Raw genomic sequence first — 23,680 nt, 5'->3', positions numbered from 1 at the left:
TTTTTCCTTGAACTCCAATAATGAGTAATCAATTTGGGCTCATGTTTTATTCAGCATTACCTGAAACTAGTGACTAAGCCCATAAAGTCATCAGTAAAGTGTTTACTGACATCACAGATGGTTATTTTCCCATAGACTTCTATAGAACTAAAAGTCTTACTGCAACCAAAGGAGTTGCCCCCTACTTACCATGAAATAGAATGCAGCTTTAATCTTTTATACTGTTTATGTCAGGTAACTTAACTACTAAAATCCATGAGTTTGGTGTTGGTCATTTATGAGCTAATAAATCAATTTACAGATACTAATACTAATATACTAATATACTAATTTACCAGCAAGCGAGTTTGGTTGAAATACAATTACGGTAACCAAACTAAAGAATATTTTATGAATTTAGTTATTTTATGAAGTCTGGGCAATAGTTCACTTGAATTGTGTATACTAATGAGAATTAACACATAATACCTGGTAAGTCTCATGATTTTGCTATTTTCCACGTGGATGTGCACAGTTTCAGACAGCTTTAGGGTAGAACAAGATCCATTTTCTTTACTTTCTCACATTACAACCGATTGCCGATTTTCGCTTTTATTTTCAAGACGTAACTATAGTACTTCCGAGATTAAGTGCAGTTAGCTTGCCGCGGCTGTTGTGGTCCAATCTAGACCGTCCAATTCATCCCAGCCAGCTTCCTGATGATACCCGCACAGATGCTCTTCTTTTGGACTTGCGGCACCTAGCGGCAGACGTAGCAACTTACAGTAAAGCGCAGCATCCTCAGCTGTCACTTTTATCACATGAAAACGCCTGGACGTGTTTGTCAGTGCAGATGAGGAGTTAGATGTCGTCATTTGTTCATAAACAAAGCAGGTATACACGCTTTAATAAATTGCTAAAGGGCAATGAGTCGTTGCTTGCGGGTATTTTTACAGTCATATTCAGCTGTGTTTGCTATCTTGAACACACCCCGCTGAGTACCCCGATATTGTTCAAGGGGAATAATGGCTGCACAGGAGCCGTCTCCACCATCTTCCCTGGAAGGCAACAAACCGGGCTTCCCAAAGAAAATTTTGGCTAACAACCTGGAGGATAAGCATTTGTGCAACTCGTGTCAGAAAATCCTGAGAAGGCCCCTGCAAGCCCAATGCGGTCACCGCTTTTGTTCGTTCTGTTTCAACAAAATTGTGAGGTGAGTAGTCCTGGATGCTAGTGAGCTAGCTAGATATATGTAGCCCAAAATAAGCATTCAGATCCCGTCACCAGCCTTCGTTCAAATATCTCTCCATGTAACATTTATTGACACGTGTAACGCTGTATGCCTGCATAAAGAGAGTTGAATTACAAACAAAATACAGCTAAACTGAACCTACAGGTGATAAATGAATAGCGTCCTTATCTAAATAATATCTCAACTTGTCTATGTGCGATAGACTGGCTAGGTGTCCTCGTAGTCTCGTCCTGCTAACCTCTGCTGGGGTCGGCAGGACACAGGAGCCAGCCAGGGGTGTGCATTTCGAGAAATTGAACCTGACAGCGCTTTACTGTACTGTCAGGTCGGTATTGTGCCGAATTCACTAGAAGGTCTGGCACCTCTCAGTGTCTTTAAAATGTATTATCTCCCTGCGTCTGTTGTCTAGTTAGTGTGCCAAAATAAAGTTGCCAGTTTTTTCAAGGTAAAATTCGGGTGACCTAACGACTCAGGCTTCAAGAAGGACCAGCTGTTCATAGATTTATATATGTTTAGTATTTCTTACTAGTATTGTTTTATATGTTTTATATTTTCAAATGCAGTAATAAGAAGGAGTGCATTTTTGAATGTATATATTTCTGTATTTATAGTGGTACAGAAACGAAAACACAGGGTTAAAGCACCGTGAGTGGACCTTTGTAGTGACTCACCTGTTTTCTTCTCTCACACTGCGCAGGTGTGTGATGACACGAGAGCAATTTCAGTTTCACTTATGTTTTAGATGACTTGTTTTTCAAGAATGAATCAGTTATTTAACTTCACAGATCCTAAGGTGTGCCCTACACTCACTTCTGACTTTTACTAATTATTGTGTGTAATCTAATCTAAGATATAATGATTGTGCTCATTTTATTTACCTAGAGGGGGAGGTGGGACAATACCCCCCCACACACACCCTAACTTTTTTACAAATGTTTGTCTTTCTTTGCATTTGTAGGTGTAAATAAATAAATAAATAAATAAATAAAACTGGATTAATATACCTATGAAAGAAATTCAACACAAATCATGTTTGTGTGAGTGATTAAAGAGAAAATAGTCTTCTGAAAGTAAGAAGGCATCTATTCTGCTTATTTTCGAGCTCAATATTTTACTAATGTAGCTTTGCGGTATTTTAAATGGATCCTTATTTATGTTACTCCTGGGCCTTAATCCAGCCCCTCAATTCATCTGTAAAGCAATGTGTTGCATCTCCTCTCCATTTAAAACCACATTTCTTCCTATTGGCTGCCCCTTCCAAACACAGAGTGGTTGTTTCCAATGTTGTGTACCTCACCTCCTGACATTATACAGAGCCAACAAAAAAAGTGTAACACAGGTGCTTTTCTTTTCTATTTACACATATTCTTATGGTACTATTTGATCATTTGACCATGTTTAACATGGGCATTCACCATTGTAAGAGTAAAATATACAATGTGCAGTACTAGACTGACTTGAAATAAACTGTCTGTGTAATAAATGCATGTCTGGATAGAAAAACACAATGGAAGACTATCATTGACTAGCCTCCCCAAAGCTTGGAACTCAGCATTATAGAAACACTCATCTTGACAGGCAGCAAAATGAATGGCAGCCAACATCCAAAGAAGAGCTTTAGAAAGCCCTTAAAGAAGCCTGGAGAACTAGTCCTGAAGGCTAGTTTTAAAAAACTACAAGAAAGCTTCCCTAAGAGAGTTTAGGCTATTTTTAATAAAAGTTTACAATTGGGTTTGACCAAATATTAGAGAATTCAGAATAGGTGCCTTTTAAAGTATCACATTTCTGTATTTTTCCCCTTTATAAATGACCTTGAAATTTTCAATTATCTGTTATTTTCAGATAAATATAGTGCTCTAATCTGAAAAATGTAGGCCTTATTGGATTTTCACCCTCTTCCAGCTCTTAGTTGTTTTTCAACCTATAGTTGTTGTATTGTGCCATCATACTTGAAGACCATGACATGTATTTTGAGTGTTCAGACAAAGTTGAGTTAAGGTCATATGTTATACTTACTGAGGCATTGTATGCCAAATGTTCAATGGTAGTTTGACATTGCTGCAGTGTTTATTATTTATGTGTTTTTTTTCTCTTTGGAAGTTGTGGACCACAGAAATGCAGTGCATGCATCAAAGAAGACCTGTTTGAGGAACCCACCTCGATCCTTAAGCAAGGTGGTGTAAGTACATTTTCTTACAGTTCCACTTTATTAGCATTTTTAGCAGTTTTCTTAATAGAGTTTGGCCTGGTTTGGAATTTTTATAAAGCACTGTAATGTCATAGTCATTGTTTCTGTTCAAATCTAATGGCCTGCAGTTTAGATCCAACACAACAGAAACTTTGTGACTGCTCTATAGGTCTTAGCAGTAACAACAATAGATGGAACAGCTATAGCCATTTTATCCTCTGACCATATGTCCTGAATCTCCCTGAAAAATGAAATTGGTGCATCCTGGCTTAATCTGAACTGAAGATGCAAACCAAACAACACTGACAACAACCTCCTTTTTTTCCCACCCAGGCTTTCCCTGACAATGCAGCCCGCAGAGAAGTGGAGGCCTTGGCAGCTGTCTGTCCCAATGAAGGATGCACATGGACTGGAACTGTCAAAGAATTTGAGGTGATTTCAATCAATCAATCAATCAAGCAATCAAGCAATCAATCAATCAAAGCTTTATTCGCCACATGCAGGTTGCCCTGCAGTGAAATGGGACCCCCCCGACCTTACACACACAACACAGACATTACATGGGGATACAAGTCGGAGATCGGTAGCGTTACAGAAAAAACACTGAAATGTACACTACAATGGGAAAGTACAAGAGGAAAAAAAGAGACCTCTACTCATGCTGTGCTTCCATGGTAGGATAGCATGAGAACAGGAAACAAAAAAACTCCTCTGCACATAAAGCACATAATGTCCACAGCACAACATCGTAACAGTTGTTATCAGGGAGTGTTTGTTCGGCTCCGGCCTTGAGCCCACAGCTGGCGCCGAAGGGGTAGCCGCATTATAATGGTGATTTTTCTTTTACAAACAACTCATGAGAATTTCAAGCTGTTTTTAACACTCCGACACCGACACTGGTCTCTCAATCTCCCGTTGGATAGCTGCGAGTTTCTCCATGATGTTATTTACCTTCAATTCTGTGGTCTTTTCAGTCTTTTGCTCACAGAGCAGATTCTGAGACCTCACGACCGCAGCTAACTGATCCGCGATGTAATCCAGCTTCCGCCCAGAGGTGTTGTTCCGAGTGGATTCTTCCCTGATGTAATCCAATATACGCTCAGAGGTGTTATTCTGAGCCTTCACTGCAGCCGTTAGCGCCTCCAAGCTCTTAACCATGCTGCATTCAGTGAGTCCTTTCTGAGAAGCTGCACCTCGTCCCATCGTTTCAATCCCAGCGGGCAGCGTTGGGGGGGTTTGAACAGCCGGTTCCGCTTTCTTAATTCTCCGATAAGCCAGGGCCAAGCCAGCTCCGATCAGCAAGAACCCTGTTATCATGGTTCCGAATAGGTAGATATCTTCAGCGTCCTCAATCGACAGTCCCGCCAGGCACACGATCCTCCATGTCTGCCACCCGTCCATCATGTATCCGGCAGGGAAAGTCCCTCCAGGGCACTCGGGCTCTCCCGAGCCCAGACTTCTCGTTGAGAAAAGGGTGTCAATAGCATTCAGAGACCAGTGCTCTTTATATTGGTCAATAAGAGGACAACAGTTCAGCATGTCAACCCCCTGCCCTCAGAGGAAATTTGGGAAGCGACAACATTGAACTAGTGTCCTTTGTTACTGTGGAATAACCAGTTTTGCGGTTATTTGATGGGCTCGTCCAGGATCTCTCCCCTGCACAAACAAGAGAGAAGCAGATCCAGTGATAATAGAACCACGAGGCCAAAGTGACAACATGCAGCTACAGCCAAGGGTGGCTTAGTTAGTGGATGTGGAAGCAGGGAGCTCAAGTGTGAAAATAAACTCTGCTGCAACAGGGATCCATACTGCTGAACAGGGAGAAATAGTTGATGTTGAATGATGTGACATCATTCAACATCAACTGAATGATGTTAAGACCCGACCCTCGGTTGGCTTATCAATAGTGCATCAGATGATGTTATTTCTCAAGTCAGTCATACCCAGTACCAGCCAATCTACTGTGATTCCAGAACACACACCACAGTCATACCCTCATTTAATCAGCACAGCTATGCATCCACATGCCCACTCCAATACACATGCTCATACAACCCAAAAGTCAGTAGAAGACTTGAGAAGATTATATGAAGAGCTGGGTGAGAGGCTCAGATGATGTGAGGCAGCCTCCAACCCACTGATCACTACCTTAAGCCAACAAAGTTGGTCGTTACCATGTGCAACACCACAGATGGCAGCACCTTTGAAATTGGGGATCAAAGCTCTGACACAAGTTATAGCAGCATCAGTAAACAAATTGATGAGGGGGTTAAGAAGGCTTTGCTGGGTCAGAAATAGTCATATTAAATATGGCACCTTAGACTATTATTAGTTTTTCTCCACACTATCTGCCAGGGCCTGGGGATTAAGCATGCTGATCTGTGACAGAGATTAAGACCCCTCCTCTCAAATAGCCACATCACTGATGAAGAAATACTAAGTCAAGTAATGAATATAATAAGTGATGAGAACGAGCACCAGCGTAGACTAGGACAACTCCCCTGCCAAAAGACGACAACGCTACAAAACATGAGGTTGGCAGGGTGATAACAAAACAAGAGACACAACATACGAAAGAGACCTTCAGGCCATTTGACAGCTGGCAGAGCAGGGGAAGAGGGAAAACAGCCCATTGTCTGAAACCTGCAGGAATGAAACCATTGTTTTGTGTGTGGAGATCATGGACACCAAGCAGTGGGATGCTTAAAGCATACCAAGTTTCAGGGAAACAAGACAGTCTTTTTTGAGCGAAAGCCAGAAGCCTGTCAGCAGGCCCTTCCAGTAAGCATTGAACCCAAGCAGCTAAAATCATATCAGCCGACATCCACATTCTCAATTATACAGTAAGACCACGTCAGGAACTTCTTGATGAAGACCTTGATCTTTATGCAGTTAATGTCCAAAACATCTCCTATGATTGTTGGGTAGAGCTCACCGTCAACTTGGCAGGGAATAACAATCCCAATCTCACCATTCAAGCCCCCTTCTTGGTTAGCCAGCTGTCACTGCCCCAGACTTTACTAGGAGCTGATGTGCTCATCAAGAGACAAGAACTTTCAGGTGATGCCATTGCCACAGTTGTCAACCTCTTATGCAATGCCTTTGTGATGGGGGGAAGAACAGGTGATGGCCATTGTTTGTTTCACCCAGTTTGGGCAAGTAAATATTGTGACCCAGCTACAGTAAGAGTAGGACAAACAATATTCTCATTCCAACTGGAAGAGTGGTACAGGTGTTGTGCAGAGTACCCCCAAACTTTGACATCTCCGATCCCCTTGTTTTGTAATAACCTACAGAGGAGGACGGTGTCCTAGCACAGCTGAGTTCAGGGAATGGCCTTCTGGAGGTCCAGAACTCCAGTCACCCTTGTGTCAAGGTCCCGATCTCTAACCACGCCAAACGTGAGATCACACTACCAAGGAGAACACTTCTCGGTACAATTCAGCATGTTACCAACCTTATTAAGATGGGCCCACCAGAGACACAAAAGACTGTTTCCACACAAACCAAAACAACCACAGCTCAAAGGCTTGAGGTAAAAGAAGATTTTCAAGAACTGTTGGTAAAAAGATGGATTTTTAAGTCTGATTCACCCTATTCTGCCCCATTCTTATGTGTGAGGAACAACCGTAGCTCCCTACACCTCTGTTGATTATCGGCTTTTGAATAACAAAACAGTGAGCGACTGACACCCCCTCCCTCGGACTCCACTGACTCATGGTCATGCAGCTGGTTTTTGATATTGGATCAGACCTACCACTAAGGTTTCATAGTAGAACGATTAAGGTGCTTGACAGCTTTCATAACTCCTTGGGTGGACTGTATAAGTGCCTAGGCCGACCCAGCCAAAAACAAAGCTGGCAAGGCAGCCGCTGTTGTGTTTTTTTTTCTCTCTCTCAGTGATTACATCCCCAGGTTCAAATATCCCACCAAACATCACCCTCAGGCAGTTATCTGGTATTGGTCACTCAAGAGCCCCAGGGGAAACCTGGCAGAGAGACTAAATTGCACACTGTGTTGTAAATGCTATGGACTCTGGGAGAAAAAGAAAAGGAGAACTGGAAAGACCACCTACCACATATCATTAATGTGTACAACTGTACAAAGCATGAGGCTACAGGGCTCTTCCCCTACTACTTGTTTTATGGCCGTCATCTATGTCGCCCCGTTGACCTCCTTTTTGGACTCTAAAGATCAGGAGGCTGAAACACCAAGTGGTTATGCCAAGAAGTGGACAGGAATGATTCAGGCATACTGAATAGCAAATGCAAACGGGCAACGAGCTCTTATTGTAAAGGACTTTATGACAAGAGTGCCCTCCATTGTGGGGATATAGTTCTTGTACACAACCTCATTGAAAGAGGAGGTCCTGTGCAATTCAGACCCCTGTTGGTAACAGGACATCTACACTGCGAAAGAGCAGATAGGGGACAACCCTGTCTATAGATTATGCCCAGAGAGAGAAGGTGTGGCAGGAGGTACCGCAACCTCCTGCTACAGGTGAATGACCTGCCAATTGAGCCCACACAGTCCTGCTGCAAATAGATTAAAGCCACAGAAGAAAATGAGGAAGTCATCAGATCCCTCAAAATCAGCAGGACGGGCACGGAGTTGGGATTCAAGTTACTCTGAAGGAGGGGAAGATGTGTCTCATTACTGGCTGTGAATACCTGTAGAGACCTGTGTGTTCACATACCCACCCATTCCTTGGTCAACATGTATATCAGGCTCACCCCACTGTGGGTTTTGCTGAAATCCACTGACCTGTGTTGCTCTCACCCACACTCTCACCATTTCAGGCCCCCGTCAACCCTCACCAGTCACATATCCAGTCCTGAACTACTGAGACAGACCTAAGCATATATACACACTCTATCAGCATTTCAAACTGCCCCTACTTTATAGTGTTGTTTTTATAATATCTGTTGGGTAATATACACTGTTTATTCTGACATGGTTCATATAAAATTTTAATTGTTGTTGGCTTGGATCCTTATGGTCAATTGTCAGGAGCCACTTTATGATGTTGGGGAGTATCTGGCACACAAAAAATGGTATGACTTTTGTGTTCATATAGTCATTTTAAGTTCTGTGTTAATTTTACTTGTGTAAGCCATGACAAACAAAATATTTTTGTATTGAAGGTAGAGCTGGGCGATATAAGATTTTTTCATATCATGATATGTTTTTTTCATTTCAGGCGATAACGATATATATCACGATATAAGCCAAATAACTATATTTGTAAGATTTAAATGTGCCGTTGCTCACAAGTAAAATGTGAAATAATCAGCAGCTTGTTTTGATTTAAATATTTATTTCCCATAATAAGTTCAACAGGGTAGATGTACTTAAGGAACATGAGACTTTTTCAGATAAATAAAGGCAAATATTGCAAACTACAGAAAAGGCAGCTGCTAAAGCGTTTAAGTTTCAAAATAGAACAAACAAAACAGACTACTAAATTGTCAATTCCACTTAAAAACAAAATATTAATTCTAAAAATAAATCCTAGTTTGTTTTACAGAAGAACAGACAAAATTGACTAACTTTTGTCAATATCAAATAAACTGAGAACTAAAAGGAAATTCTCAATCTCTCCTTGTTGTATAGCTTAGCTTTTCAAACAGTTTTAACAGTTACTTTAGTCTGACAAAAGCCGAATGACGAATTAGCGCTTCCAGTCAGAGATTGAGCATGCACCGCTTTATTGTATTTCCAGACTTGCTTTCGGCACAACAGTGCGCGCTACTCTGTTTTTTTGTCAGACTTGAAATAGCCGAAATACCTTCACACTACGGAACTTCTGTGGCTCTTCCGTTCGACAATCTCTCTGGCATTGGAACCATCATCTGTGTTCTCTTCGGTAACCTTCGGTCACGCTCTCGGTTGATTTTTCTCTAGTCAGCACACTCATTTCCTCCATTACCCAGGCGGCACGGCGGCTGGCTGCTTCCCAAACAAATACACATGTGCGGCTTGGCACTTGTGCTGTACGTAACAAGTCACGTGACGTGACGCTGCGGCTGTGATTGGTTCGGCTCTGCACCACTTAATTTGGATTGGCTGTTCTTTTTTTTAAGAGGACAAGCGAGATGAGGCCTATCGCAATAGTTTAATTTTTCTATCGAGAAAAAGTTATTTAGCAATACATATCGTTATCGTTCTATCGCCCAGCTCTAATTGAAAGAAATTAAGTAATTAATTATACCTGTGGGGACAACAGATGGTTATTTTTTTTAAAATCAATGATGTAAACGGAGAGTGGAACCAGCCGAGCAGAACCAATGCATTTTGAAATGATGACATTGAACCAGTATCATTTGTTAATTTGGAATAACCAGTTTTGGGACCCATGACATATCTATATATGTATATATATTGTATGTATATATGTTTGCCTACTGGTGGTGGTCAGAGGGCCCGGTGGCGCCAGTGTCCGGCAGCCTCGCCTCTGTCAGTGCGCCCCAGGGCAGCTGTGGCTACAATGTAGCTCACCATTGCCAGTGTGGAATGTGTGTGTGAATGGGTGAATGACTGAATGTAGTGTAAAGCGCTTTGGGGTCCTTAGAGACTGAGTAAAGCGCTATACAAATGCAGGCCATTTACCATTTATATGTCTGTATGTGCAGGAGTTTACTCTTACACTTATATTTTTTTCATCATTACCCATATGAACTTTTGCACTTTTTAGATGGATGCATTTTATGTGACTGGAATGGGTTCTATGTGGCAACAAGGGAGATTTTCCCAGGGGGCAGTAAGGCAGATCTTGGATCTTGATTGCTTTTCCACTGTAGTGTGACTACTCATTAAGGCTGTTCTGGTCGACTGAACTATTGCCTAGTGTTGAACTTGGCTCAGTCATGCTACTTCTAACTGAAACATTAGAGTATGTTCTTCTAAAATGGTTTTAACGACTTTTTGTACATGTTTTATTTTATTTTATTACCTGGTCAGTATTCTCACCTCAAAAGGGTTTAACTTGGCCTCATGTGAGATACAACATAATACTATATCTGCTCATTGTAACGTCATCAAGTTAACCGTACAAACAATTTTATCATACAGCAATTGGACAATATGTAAAGTTGTTTTGGTCACCTACAGGCCAGCCACGAGGGCAACTGTGACTTCATGATCATCCTCTGTCCTTCCTGTAAAGAGCTCATGAGAGCCAATGAGCAGGAACGCCACAATGAGAGAGAGTGTCCGGAGAGAACGCTCAACTGCAAATACTGCAAAGAACCCTTCCTGTTAAAGAATATCAAGGTCAGGCTTCTCTCTGTTACAGTAATGCATCATAAAAAGAGCTATTGCATTCTGAAACATTAACATGATGCTAATTTAGTTGACGTTTATGTTATGATTCAGTATATGTGATTAAATGCATATGATAAAATATTGTAATTTCAAGGTTTGCTTATTGCGTTTTCTATGGTATTCAGCCTTATCTTATGGCCATCTTGTCTCAGCACTTAGTCATCAGTGAAGTATAAGATATGTAGAAGTATATGGCAAGTGTGTCCAATATTTCATGGGAAATGATCTGAGCCTGGTTCTGCCGGATGTTTCTTCCTATTAAAAGGGAGTTTTTCCTTCTCACTGTCACCAAAGTGCTTGCTCATAGGGGGTCATATGACTGTTGGGTTTTTCTCAGTATGTATTATTGTAGGGTCTACCTTACAATAATATAGCACCTTGAGGCGACTGATGTTGTGATTTGGTGCTGTATAAATAAAACTGAATTGAATTGAAATGCTGACTCATTGTCACCACATACCCGTAAACACTTGTTTTTGTGCCATTACATTTGGGTTTAAATTTACCCTTCTCAGACATATTCCAGCACACAGATATGATACAAATATAGTTTTAGTGAAATAAAAGGAAAACAAAGATATATTTGCCTTTAAAGCTATTCATAAATGACCATTGAGTAAATTCAGTAACCACTGAATGAGCTTTCACCCGTATTGTGGTATTTCAGTGATAGTCATCTGTACACCTACAAACAGGACTAACAACAATAACATCTAATTTGGCTAATTTATGTAATTTTCTTATATCAGTATGAACTACCTCTGCATGCCTTAAGGCATCTATATAGTTAAACTGATGTTAAGTTAAATAGTTAAGGCAAGGAGCTGGACGAGAAGTGTTTTCTTTTATTCTGATCTACTTATTTTTTCAGGCTCATGATGAGATCTGTCCAAAGTATCCAATGATTTGTGAAGGTTGTGCGAAGAAAAAGATCCCCAGAGAAAAGGTACTGCAGAGATTTAATAGTTTTTTCATAATTCTGTTAGATTAATCTCATTTGCCATTTAGCTAGGGATCAAATTCTACACCGTATTCTACAGATCATTAGCTTCTTTCATATTTTTTGTTTTGCAGTATGTGGACCATATTAAGTTCTGCAGTAAATTTAAAGCTCCATGCAGATTTCATGTTGTTGGCTGCGATACGTCTGTAAGTAGACATTTTTGTCAGAATTTGCTGTATGTGTATCACCTGATCACCTGTTAACATCATAACTATTGAATCATTTAATACCTTGGCAAAATTCAACTAAATCTTCCATGTAGCAGACTAAATTATAAAACATTTTTCCAACAGTTTTAACTAAAACAACAAAATGTAAGTACCTTATTTCTTTACTAAAATAACCATAATTTGACAAAGGTTGGGCAGTGTAAAATCTCTATTAAAAAAGTGTATGAATATTCCGCAGTGGTTTGCATATAATGTAAAGCCAAGGTATTATATTATTCAGTAGTTGAAGAGTTGGTTGCTACCCGCCTATATGCAAATACTGTGATGTTGAGTAGGAAGCCTGTTTGTATATTAGCACAGTGCCTATACGAAGTATTCAGCTATTGGGTTTTTAAGACTTTCTCTAAAGGACAGTTGGTTTATACACAATAAAATTTTGATTGCAGCATTCATCCTTTCACACCAGTAGTCTCACATCAGTAGAGACAGGGCTCATTTCCACAATAACTATGCTGAAAACTGTGTTGATAACCTTCTTTGTGACAGGCTCTGATAGAAATGTATTGAATTATTATAAATACTGAGTGAAAATATAAATGATGAATGAAGAAAGTTGTTGGACTGCTGTTAACGACTGGTATTATTATTACTAGTTGTTAATAATGTCCATGTCACAATTGGTGTTATATGGCAGGCTTAAATAGTAAGAAAAAAGTGTGTAAAATTACAAGTTCTGGTAGCTCATTGTCCAGATTGTCCATTTTGTTGTTGTTTTTTAACTGTAGTCATAAAAATCAGAGATTTTAATAGAGGAAAGTGGAAAAACATAAACTTCTGTGTTTTTCACAAAGTTACAGAGGTTTTATTAGACACATATCTAAGCGTTTTGCTGTTTGGCATAAATTGTGACCGTTGAAATTTATTTGGCACTGAGTAGCAGGAATGAGACTTTCTTGTCAGGTGTTAATTATTTTGGAAAACAAAAACAGTTGCTGACAACACTGTACACAACGGTAGACAGGTGCATAATAAGCAAGCAAGTAAGGCAGAAAATAGAGAGTTGTGATGGGAAACTAGTCTCGAAGCACACTGAGAGATGGTGGTGAGGGAAAGAAAGAAAGTGAGAATTCATTACAATGTTTTTCAAACGTGATCGTGATCTTGTCTTCTTGCTGGTTGAGTGAGTTTTGGTTGGAGAGTGAAGAAATCTGGAGTTTCGCAATCTGTGAAATGTCGGCTTTTTGCACCCAAAGGGCATGTCCTGTATGTGGGATCCACACTTTGTGTTTACATCTTTTTGCGGAATCTGTTTACCTGCTCTTTAATCTTGTGCTGTTTTGGCTTTTTGGTGATCGTTGAAATGGATTTATGAGTTTTTAGCGGAGTTTCTGTGGATACCACACGTATATTTAAATAACAGATCTGGCAGTACATCACTCTTGCCCCCAGTACCGGGGGCATTGTGGGAGATGTAGTTTATGGTCAACGTGCACTTTTAAGCAGCATATAGTAAACTTATTTTAAGACAATCATGCACAAGCTCCTGTGGGCCATATAAATGATTTGGCGGGCCACATTTGGGCTGCAGGCCTTGAGTTTGATGTGTTATATGGCATTCTAGCCACTGCTTCCAAACTGGATTCTATCTGAACCACCAGCTGTGGAATCTGCCAACAAAACATTGGCAGTAGATGATTTTGTTGCAGCTTGCTGTTCCTAACTGGTTGCTGATCTAGTGCATCTTAAATCAAGTTTCTCACAGACCCAGTGATCTGCCGTTAAGAATCTGAAGCAAAGTCTCAGATCTTAAGTCTAACCATTTGAACAAGCCAATTAAAAACAATAAAGAAAAAATGATTCAACATGATTTCAGTACTAGTTTTAAGTTAAGCCTAATTTGGGAATGTGGTACGTTCCACAATTTTGTTGTACATGTACAATGAAAATAAAGGATTATTCTAGTCTATTAATAAAATGTATGTTTTTAGACTCAATACGAACACTGTTATTGTTCTGTTCTAAAGTTGGGAGCTGTTACTGAGTCTAAGTTCTAGTCCCGGTTTCCAAGAGCTAGCCCAATTAGTCAGTTGTTATACTGAATAGGTAGCCAATGTGGACGTGCCAGGATGGGTAAGATATTCTCACATTTACTGCTACAACAAAAGATATCAGCTTGTCACTAGGGAAACAACAAACAGGAATGGCAAGGGATGGATGGTTAGCAGCGATTGAACTTTAAAAATAAGATTAAGATACAGGATTGTTAACTAGTAAATGAACTATAGTTATCCAGGCATTGACATGCTGAGTTGCGAAACATACTGGATTTTTGGTTCATCTGTGAGTAATTCTTCCACTCACTATTGTCCATATTTATCAAAAGATAAAGATCTGAACACTTGTGTGTTCAAGACCACTTAGGATGCCTTTATACTCAATTTTTAACATTATTAGCAAAGCACACAAATAAAATGAAGCCAAACAAAAATAAAGGAAATGATCAAAAATCTATTCCACGTCATCCAAAAAAGTCTTTTTCAGGAAAAAAAAGGACATGTTAGAGTTGTATTTAACCTGATTAAATGCACATTTTATTAGATGTAGCTAATCTATTTAATGTAATATGCAAATGTTTTTTCTGTGCAATCTCTTAAATCTGAACAGTTACAGCTGTGAATACTTTGTATAGTGTATATATCCATTAATTTCTCTATTATTTGCTTTGTGCTCGTATTATTATTTTCTTCTGTGGTGGCAGTGTTTCACATCATCATAAAACACAATAAAGGATTTTGTTTAGTTTCCTAATGTGTTTCTGCTTTTATCTTCCATTCATTTCAAGGTGGAGAAAGAGAAGATCCATGACCATGAGCGCCAGTGTTCGTATGAACACCTTAACCTGCTTCTGCATTTCATCATGGGCATCAAGGTGAGCCTGGAGAGCCTGCAACCCCAAAGCCTGGAGGTGGCCAGCCAGAAGCTGCAGGAGCTCCACCAGTCCCTCAGGGATCTGGAACTCAAGATGAGCCAGCTGGGTGGGTGTGTTGCAGCTCCTGTGCAGGGAGCATGTGCCCCGACCCTAACCACGTCCTTCACCCCGCTGCCTAGTGCCATGGGTGCCGCTTTGGAACTGCAGCTACAGAGTGAAAAAACCAAAGTGGCTGAGCTAAGCCGGCGCTGCCAGGAGCTGGAGCTCAAAGTGAGCACTTTCGAAAACATTGTCTGCGTCCTCAACCGCGAGATGGAGCGCTCCTGCACTACCATGGAGGCCTACAACCGCCAACACAGACTGGATCAGGACAAGATTGAAATCCTCAATAACAAGGTGTTAAAATGACACATGACCTGTGAACATCCTCAATGCATCCCTTGACTTTACCACAGAGTAAACATTATCTTTTGTAAAGATTTTCACTGTGGCCTATTTCCTGCCCTTTGCAGTCCACAGTACAAGTCATTAGGATGCCTCAGTGGCTAAACGCATTGATGAGTGTTCCGTCTCTCTGAAATGCCTGTACCCTGTTATCATTAGTTAGCACTTTAAAACAATTCATAAACCATGGCCAGGTCGTTTCTGATGGGTCAAGTGATTAAAAAAAAAAAATGTGTATGTGTATATATATGTATGTATATATATATATATATATATATATATATACATATATATATACACATACACATTTTTTTTTAATATATATATAAAATATATATATATATATATATATATATATCTCACAAGACTGTGTAGACTCCTGTGAAAGCCTTGAGTACATCCCATTATTTAATAGGTTGTAGAACCACCTTTAGTGACAAAAACTTGAAGTCATCTTTTTGTGACTGTCACATGACTCTTTAAAAATTGCTTCAGTTCAATCAGATTTGCAGTTATTTGTTTATTTACAGCTCTTAAGGTTCTGCAGTTGGATTGGAGTTTGGACTGGGCATTAAAGTGCTTTGATTCCTTTATTTTTGTCCAATTCTGATGTAGATTTGCGTGGCACCATTGTTGTATGAGCCAGTTTCAGCCAAGCTTTAGCTGCTGGACAAATGTCTCACATTTGACTCTGAAGCACTTTTGTATGCCGAGTAGTTTGCAGTTGATTCAATGACTACAAGGTCTTATGCCTCAAAGTAAGCCCAAATCATCACGCCTTCATCACCATCAGCCAGACTAAACAAAACCAAGTCAAGGGAAGAATAACTCCTGTTCATTTTACAAATGATTTTTGACTTTTAAAGTCCACTCTGGGCTTGCACTGCATATCAAACATTTCCTGACACCGTGTGGCCTTGGTCTTAACTTGAGGTCCTCAGCTAGGACTCAGCCACTCATTCCACAGTCTTGACTCATAACCAATCAGAATTTTTTTTTATCAGGCTGCCGATTCTTTGAAACATTCTTCCCGACAAGATCAGATTGGCTTTTTATGCCTTCACTTTGATTTATTTCTGTGTTGTGATTATTTTCCTTTTTTTTTTTTTTTTTTGTTATTTTATATTTGCTTTGAAATTTTTTATTGCTGCTTTTTCCTCATACTTAATGTTGTTTTACGTTGATCTCTTCTTAAATGGTTCATTTGCCATTTTCTTTCTATTTTGTAACAGAAAGAAAACTTGTTTTTTTTAGATCACTTTATCACTACCAAAATATCTTTCAGATGTGTTTTATATTATTGTGTTACAGTAAAATTCTTATCCTTGCTAAAAAAGAACATTGCCCTACACACTCACGGAGTATTGGCATTGCTGGCACTTCTTCAAAGGTGTCATATTGAGCTAAATTAAAAACGTGACATTTTTGTGTTGTGCTGCAGGTTCGTCAGCTGGAGAGAACGGTGAGCCTGAGGGACCTGTCCATCGTGGAGATGGAGGGGAAAATGAGAGAAATGTCCGCAGCCACTTATGACGGCATATTTGTCTGGAAGATCTCTGATTTCACCAAGAAGAGGCAGGATGCTGTGGCTGGCCGGGCCCCTGCTATGTTCTCTCCTGGTAACCACATTACACGATGAATTCCTGATTAAGGATTTCCACTTCCTGTTGGAAGTAACATGACACTTGATTATTAGTGTTATTATTTAATGTACTGATGTTAATAATTTCCAGCCTTTTATACCAGTAAATATGGCTACAAGATGTGCTTGCGGATCTACCTGAATGGTGATGGGACGGGGCGAGGCACCCACCTGTCTTTGTTCTTTGTGGTGATGAGAGGACACAGTGATGCACTCCTCAAGTGGCCTTTTAATCAAAAGGTGAGAGCTTTATCATTCATGTTGCATGTATGAAATCCTGCATGTTTTCCATACAACATTAGTTACAGGAAAAAGTTGAGATTTTATAGTTATACATAAATATGAAGTCAAACATTATCAGATTTTCACACAGGTCCCATAAGTACTTAAACATGAATCATGTAATTAAACTTTATTTCTTCAGGATTAAATATTCTGTATCTGTGAAGATTAGCAGAAAATGCAAAGATTAAATTAGAAACAATCCGTTGATTGTTTTTCCACATTTATCCAGAAATCTGAGGCAGAGGTCCAAAGTTACCAAACATTTTTTTTCTGCAATTTTATGTTCAAACATGGCCTCTGCACTGGTGGAAGTGATCATTGTCAGTTTTGAATGAGGCAACATCGGCTAGCAAAAAGCAAATCAGATACAAATGCAAATACAAATTAGATGCAAAGAGACAAATTTGCACCGGACAAAGGAAATGGAAGCTGTGTTCCTGATGGCACTGGCATACAAAAACAAGATATGGTTATTGTGGCCATCTTGTGCTGTATGATTCAACTAGTCTTTTTATTAAGAGCTCTAAAAATGTGTACTGTAACTTAATGTACATTGTTGGATATCTTCCCATTGGCTGTTGTGACCAAGTATTTCCAAAAACATTAGAGCAAGTGTATTTGCATGAGTTACAGAAGGCAAAACTTTGGTTCATGTTTGCTGTAAACGCACATTAAAAATCTTTAATCAGAAATTGCATTCTGAGAATTTGAACTTATTAGCGCATGTCAATGAAAGGAACAAGGTCTTTAAAACCTACATTCTTAATGTCAGTGGCTGAGGTCAAGGCAGCTTTCCAGAGAAATGATTGGGCATTAAGTGGTGGGCTTTTATGCATAAATCTACTTGAACAACGTCATTGTTTTTTCTTGTGGGAGTAATTACGCTTCTGCACTCCTAACGTATGCACAGGTCACCCTTATGCTGCTCGACCAGAACAACAGGGAGCACATAATTGATGCCTTCAGGCCTGACATTTCATCCTCATCCTTCCAGAGGCCTGTCAGCGACATGAACATCGCCAGTGGTTGTCCGCTCTTCTGTCCGCTTTCAAAGCTGGACTCTAAAAACTCCTATATACGTGATGACACCATTTTCATCAAAGCCATTGTAGACCTAACAGGCCTTTAGGTAAAAGTTGAGGGCATGAATCCAACTCTGCCTTTTGTTGCTACTAACCTGTTTAAGTCAACAGGATTTTGTATCACGAGAAATTGGGATTTGCCTTTTGACATTTATTTGGTTCTTTTGAATTTGGTATGATTTTATTGGTGGCAATATGCAAGACCAGAGCAAGTTCTTTTGGGCCACTTGCCACTGGCCAAAAACTTGTGTAGCCATGCTTATCTTACCAATTGAACTGAGTTGAAAATTGCAAATACCTACCAAAGTGAAAATAACATCCATACTGGTATTTGGCTGATAATGTGTTATTTTCCCTCCCCCAAGAAGTCCCTCAATCTGCATTTGAACAGATAAAAACATTCCAGGACCTATGTACAATTATAATAATGTGACTAGACAACTATAATAATGTCATTGCTATGGCTTCTTGTACTCTACATGGGTCTGATAACCTGATAACTGGCCAGTGTTTTGAAACAACTGTGCTATCCTAATGACAAAATAATAGGGAATAGCTAGCATGCTTATTATAAGTCCATCAAATGAAGTGTACGTTTTTTTTTAAGGAGTTTTTTTTACAAACTCCTTAAAAATCTAATATTATTGGCAACCCTTAAAAGATTTAACAACAGGAGATTCGTTTAGCTGATAATGTTTTATTTAAGTTTCCAGACATGTGTCTGACAACTTGGTGATGTGGTAAAAATAATTTTTATCTCCTTAGTACTGTTTTTGTCTCCACCAACTCTTAAAAAGGTTTTTGTGGCTTGTTAGCTAGCTAGCTAAACTAGCTACCAACTATCTTGTTAGCTTAATTTGTTTTCAGATAGTAGGTTTGGCAGTGAAAACAACTGCCTGCTGTTGGGAACAGGCTGAATCAGAGTGGTGTGACTGAATTAAAACTGTGTAATCGAGCTGTTTTATATGACATGTAGTTTTGTGGCCAATCATTAATATAAAAATTCTGGTAGAGCAGCTATAAAAAGAAAAAAACAAACCAACTGTCCACTACAGTGCTCATGTTGAAGCTAATGCTAATTTGTTAGCTTATTTTAAGCATTTAGCTTAAATTTGCAACACCAAAACCTGTCCTAAATGACTGAAAATATTGAACCTTAGACCAGTGACACCGTAGCTTTGTATATTGAACGGCTTACAGACATTGCAAGGTCTAGGCTCTTTATTGAGTTTATTGCCTAACATTTGGTAAGCTGGTATTTTTTTTTCTTTACAGTCAAGTTTGTCACACTGTTAAAGGAACTGTAACAGTGTGACACCCATGTAGCCTACAGAATATTGCGCAGCTGTGCACACAGTTTGTAGTGCAGTAGAATTTCAAACTGGTTTGCTTTTTTTTTCCCCATTCTGTGCCTCCAACTCAGACTCCTGTGTTCATTGATAATCATTTGTGGTGGTGGGCATTGCTTGAATTCCATGAATTCTGAATGCAGTATTTCACTCGAACTTTCGGTCTGTGAGTGTCTGTGTTCATGTGTACACTGTTCCATTTCTTTTGTTATTTGCAGGGTTAGTTAATGTTGGATCTGTGGAAGATACAGTAGCTTGCAGCAGTGTGCTGTTTGCCCATGAAACAGTAACAGAGATGGTCGTTGAGCTGATTTGCCCAAATGGAAATGCAACATATTTTATTAAAAATAAACATATATTTGCATACAGGTTCTAAAAAAGTCTATAAGTATCTTTTGATAGTAATCTCTGGCTTTTTCAAAAAAGTATTTGTTCTAGCTAATCCAGTTGATGTCGATTGCTTGGTTTGTAACGTTGTTCAGTTGGTTAGTACATGTTAGAATAGCATCCACAGCCAATGGGACGTTTTTTTTTCTAGCTGAACATTACATTGTAAAGAAATGATTAATGTTTTTCACTTCCCCTGTCAGTGGTTTTAATATTGTGACAGTTCGTCCATGTGATACTTGGGACACTTTCCTTGTTAAACTCTCAAAAGCTCCTGAGATGGGATGAGACAAATCACTGAAACTGGTGACACTGAAAGGAAATGTGCCCCCTACTAGCTAGTGGGTAACATGATTTTCTCTATGAACAGTACCTTTAACAGTACAGAAAGTACATCAAGTGTGATCACAGAATCACAAAGTCAGAACAAAACTACACTGAAACATGAATACAGTGATGCAAAGTGAGAAAATAACTACTATGATACAGACTAATAAAATAAGTACAAAGTGATTCAAAACCACAAGCTGGGGAAAATGACCATAAGTAGCTAAATCAAGAGAATGTCACCAAAGAGATTTAAAAATGATTTAAAGCAACAACTACAGAAAGATGCAAATCTATTTTGAAGAGAGTACATAACTGCAAAGATCAAACAACAAAGACTAAAGGATTACAAAGATATGCAGAGAAAATGATGCAGAATAAACAGATTCAGGGAGATGGATTACTATTCCAAAACAAGACCTACAAAGAAAAATCCTGAAGACCAATGGCTACAAAATGATATCACCTATCATCAACATAATTTCAAGAGAGATATATTTGCAGGAAGATTTAAAACGATCTAAAAGAAGTAAAATGACTACGCAGAATAACTAAAAACAGACCTAATAATTACAAAGAGAGACAAAGAGATGCAGAACAACTTCAAAGAGCCATCTCTTCAGCGAGATGCAAAGCAATTTTAAAGATAAAAAATGTCCACAAAAAGAAAATAACTGTCCCCACAAGAAGCCCCAGAACAAACAGATATGTTGAATGAATAAAATGAGATTCAGATGACTTCAAAGACACAGAGAGATGCAAAAAAACTACAAAGACCAGATGACTCCACAAATAATGTAAAACATAAATAGATGTAAAATAACTACAGAAGAGATTGAAAACCATTTCAGTGATGGAAAATTCCCATAGGGGAATTTAAAATGTGTACAGAGACAAAAAAACACCTCAAAGAGAGACAAGAGTACACAGACATGCATAAAACAGTCACGCACTGAGATGTAATGAGTACATGGACACACTGCTTGTAGTCATTTTGTGTTTCTTCGAGTCTCACCGTCTAGTTCTTTTGTCACAGAGGATCTCATAGTCTTACAGGCTACTTTAAGTTACAAACCGTAGCGTTTAATTGATATTATTTAGCTTAAATGATTTAATCTTCATGCTGTGAGGTTATTAGATGCAGAAAACTTCAAGATTGCTGTATTTTCATATGGGTGTAACCTTTGTTCTCAGACACAGGCGTGTGGAGGCTGGAGCTGAGTGAGATACGAAAATCTTGGGTTGGAATCCGAGTTGAGATATTAAAAGAGCAAATTTTTGATGTTGTTGTAATATTATCCTATTTTTGGCTTTCTTCACAGGTTTGAACTGACCTACTTTTTACAGAAAAAAGAAGTGCCTGTACCTGTAGTGTTTTTTTTGTTTTGTTTTGTTTTCACGATCCCATTAGGATGAGAATGTGCTTTTCTGTGAGTTCAAACTCACAATATGACGCTTTTGATTTGTGCGGTGTATTTATTTATTTATTTAAAATTCAGCATTTTTATTATCCTTCTTTTACGAGGCCCCTTTACTAGATGTGATAAAACTTAAGTGACTTAAGAATGTTTCTCTTTACATACATAAACTAGTGAATGTTAGATGTTATCTTTAATGGAAAACGAGGTCAGCGCATTGTAACTCGCAGCTTTTGGCATCTGCACCTAAACACATCGGCATGTTTTTAAATCTGTCAAAGGACACTGATACCTCTCTGTGCATGAGATGTGTCAGTAGGAAAAAAATACATGTATTACTGGTTCATATTGTAGACCAGCATTTTATTTTTTTATGATTTCTTGATATAGTATAAAACATATGAGTGTGTGTGATCTAATTTTGATGCTGTGCTCAAGTTTGAAGTGTGTGTGAGTTAACCATATCTTAATAATACATAGATTTTATTTATTGAAGAAGTTATATGTTGAGACAGTTTAAAAGCATGCGTTAGCTGATGGTGACAAGATGCAGCTGCGGTCTGACCTCAGCAGCTTTTTTTGCTTTCTGGTTATTTCAGAAACATATTTCCTCTGTTATTCTCTTTAGAATACGTTGGTATTATTGCACATTATGTAGATTACATTTTGCATGTGTAACTGCAGCATCAAATGAATTAGCTGCTACATTTGTGTGACCCTCCAGTGTGCGCTGATCGGAGCTCATAGATGCAGCCTTGCAAGCACTATGCGGACATTCATATTTAATCTTACAAAATGTGCGACCTGATGTGAGCCAGGACTTCAAATTTCTTCTTAACAAAAGGGCTTCACATTTCCTTTTCATCTCCTAAATGTCACATGCAGACATACATAGACATGTCCAGTTTTGGTCCAGCTTATAGCTTGAACTGTTTAATAGAGGGGAAAAAAAGAAAAGAAAAAAAAAAAGCCTTCACAGGCTGGGGAACAAAGTCACATTTGAGCCGATTGATGTTATGCTGTATCAGCGATACTGACTTGTAGGAAATGCCACACTGCCTCACTGTTATTGCAACAGAATAAACACTATGTCGATGTGATGTGTGAACTTCAAATAACTCTTCAGAGCTGACAAACTAAACCAGGTTGGTTTAAATTATTTACATATCTGTTTCTCTCTTCGTGGATCCGAAGCCCATGTTGAGATTAAGATGACGAGCTTTCATCTGTAGCAATGACATCAAACTGCAGTCTTACTTGTTGTTCTCTCTGCTACATTCTGTGGATAGTAAGTCACGTGTTAGTAAACTCTTTGTACTACAGGAAATTTGTTCCATATTTGTATTTAATTTTGACTTATTAAAGGTTTTAAGATGCCCTCTATGCAAAGAACTGCCATGTCTCTCAATTTGTTCACACTCATCAATGTCCTTGAATTCACTTCTACCACATGAGGGCGCTCAATGCAAACACATGCACATACAGTATTTTGTCTTTTCAGAGGGTAGGCCAAATTCATGGATCATAGTAATGTCATGTGATGGACTGAAAACAAATGGCATTTATGCTGATAATTAATCAATCAATCACATTAAAAATTAACAGTAACTTTTTTTCTTTTTTAGAAATAACATTTATAGAGGGTTTAAAGAGAGTTTTGCAAACCTATAAAATACTTTCTTTTAAAATATATACATTTAATGACTCGATATGATACTGAGTTGGCATAAAAAGGTATAGACTGTATATAAATGTGGGCTGCCTGGAATTTATACTGTATTCCACTTTCGGATGCAGTCAAACTAAAATGTTAACACATATGAATATTTCTGAAAAGATGCATTCTGCCATCTTATATATTTCTTACACTGATATAAGTCCAAGAGGCCATTTTTTCATACA

The 23,680-nt window shown here is 38.8% G+C and overlaps 2 protein-coding genes across 3 annotated transcripts; one reads left to right on the top strand and one right to left on the bottom strand.

The window, feature by feature from the left end:
* The first annotated feature begins 724 nt into the window (after positions 1 to 724).
* On the top strand, positions 725 to 23,161 carry traf2a (Tnf receptor-associated factor 2a). Of its 2 annotated transcripts, XM_084945296.1 has the most exons (10): positions 725 to 1,192; positions 3,332 to 3,410; positions 3,753 to 3,851; positions 10,530 to 10,691; positions 11,614 to 11,688; positions 11,817 to 11,891; positions 14,758 to 15,240; positions 16,730 to 16,907; positions 17,022 to 17,170; positions 18,126 to 23,161. In XM_084945296.1, exons 1-10 carry the CDS (start codon positions 1,005 to 1,007, stop codon positions 18,342 to 18,344), a joined length of 1,707 nt encoding a protein of 568 aa, XP_084801422.1. In that variant the 5' UTR covers positions 725 to 1,004; the 3' UTR covers positions 18,345 to 23,161. The 2 variants fall into 2 exon arrangements, with proteins under 2 accessions (XP_084801422.1, XP_084801423.1); XM_084945297.1 differs by lacking the exon at positions 11,817 to 11,891.
* On the bottom strand, positions 4,181 to 4,958 carry LOC146375759 (uncharacterized). Its single transcript, XM_084946660.1, has 2 exons — positions 4,315 to 4,958; positions 4,181 to 4,259 (listed from the first exon to the last, which is right to left on the bottom strand). Exons 1-2 carry the CDS (start codon positions 4,956 to 4,958, stop codon positions 4,181 to 4,183), a joined length of 723 nt encoding a protein of 240 aa, XP_084802786.1.
* Positions 23,162 to 23,680: the final 519 nt, after the last annotated feature.

The sequence above is a fragment of the Perissodus microlepis genome, chromosome 12 (genome assembly GCF_051167445.1).
Source record: "Perissodus microlepis isolate ML-2025 ecotype Zambia chromosome 12, ASM5116744v1, whole genome shotgun sequence".
Taxonomy (NCBI): Eukaryota; Metazoa; Chordata; class Actinopteri; order Cichliformes; family Cichlidae; genus Perissodus; species Perissodus microlepis.
Note: the sequence above shows the minus strand (reverse complement) of the source record. Positions and strands in the feature narration are given on the sequence as shown.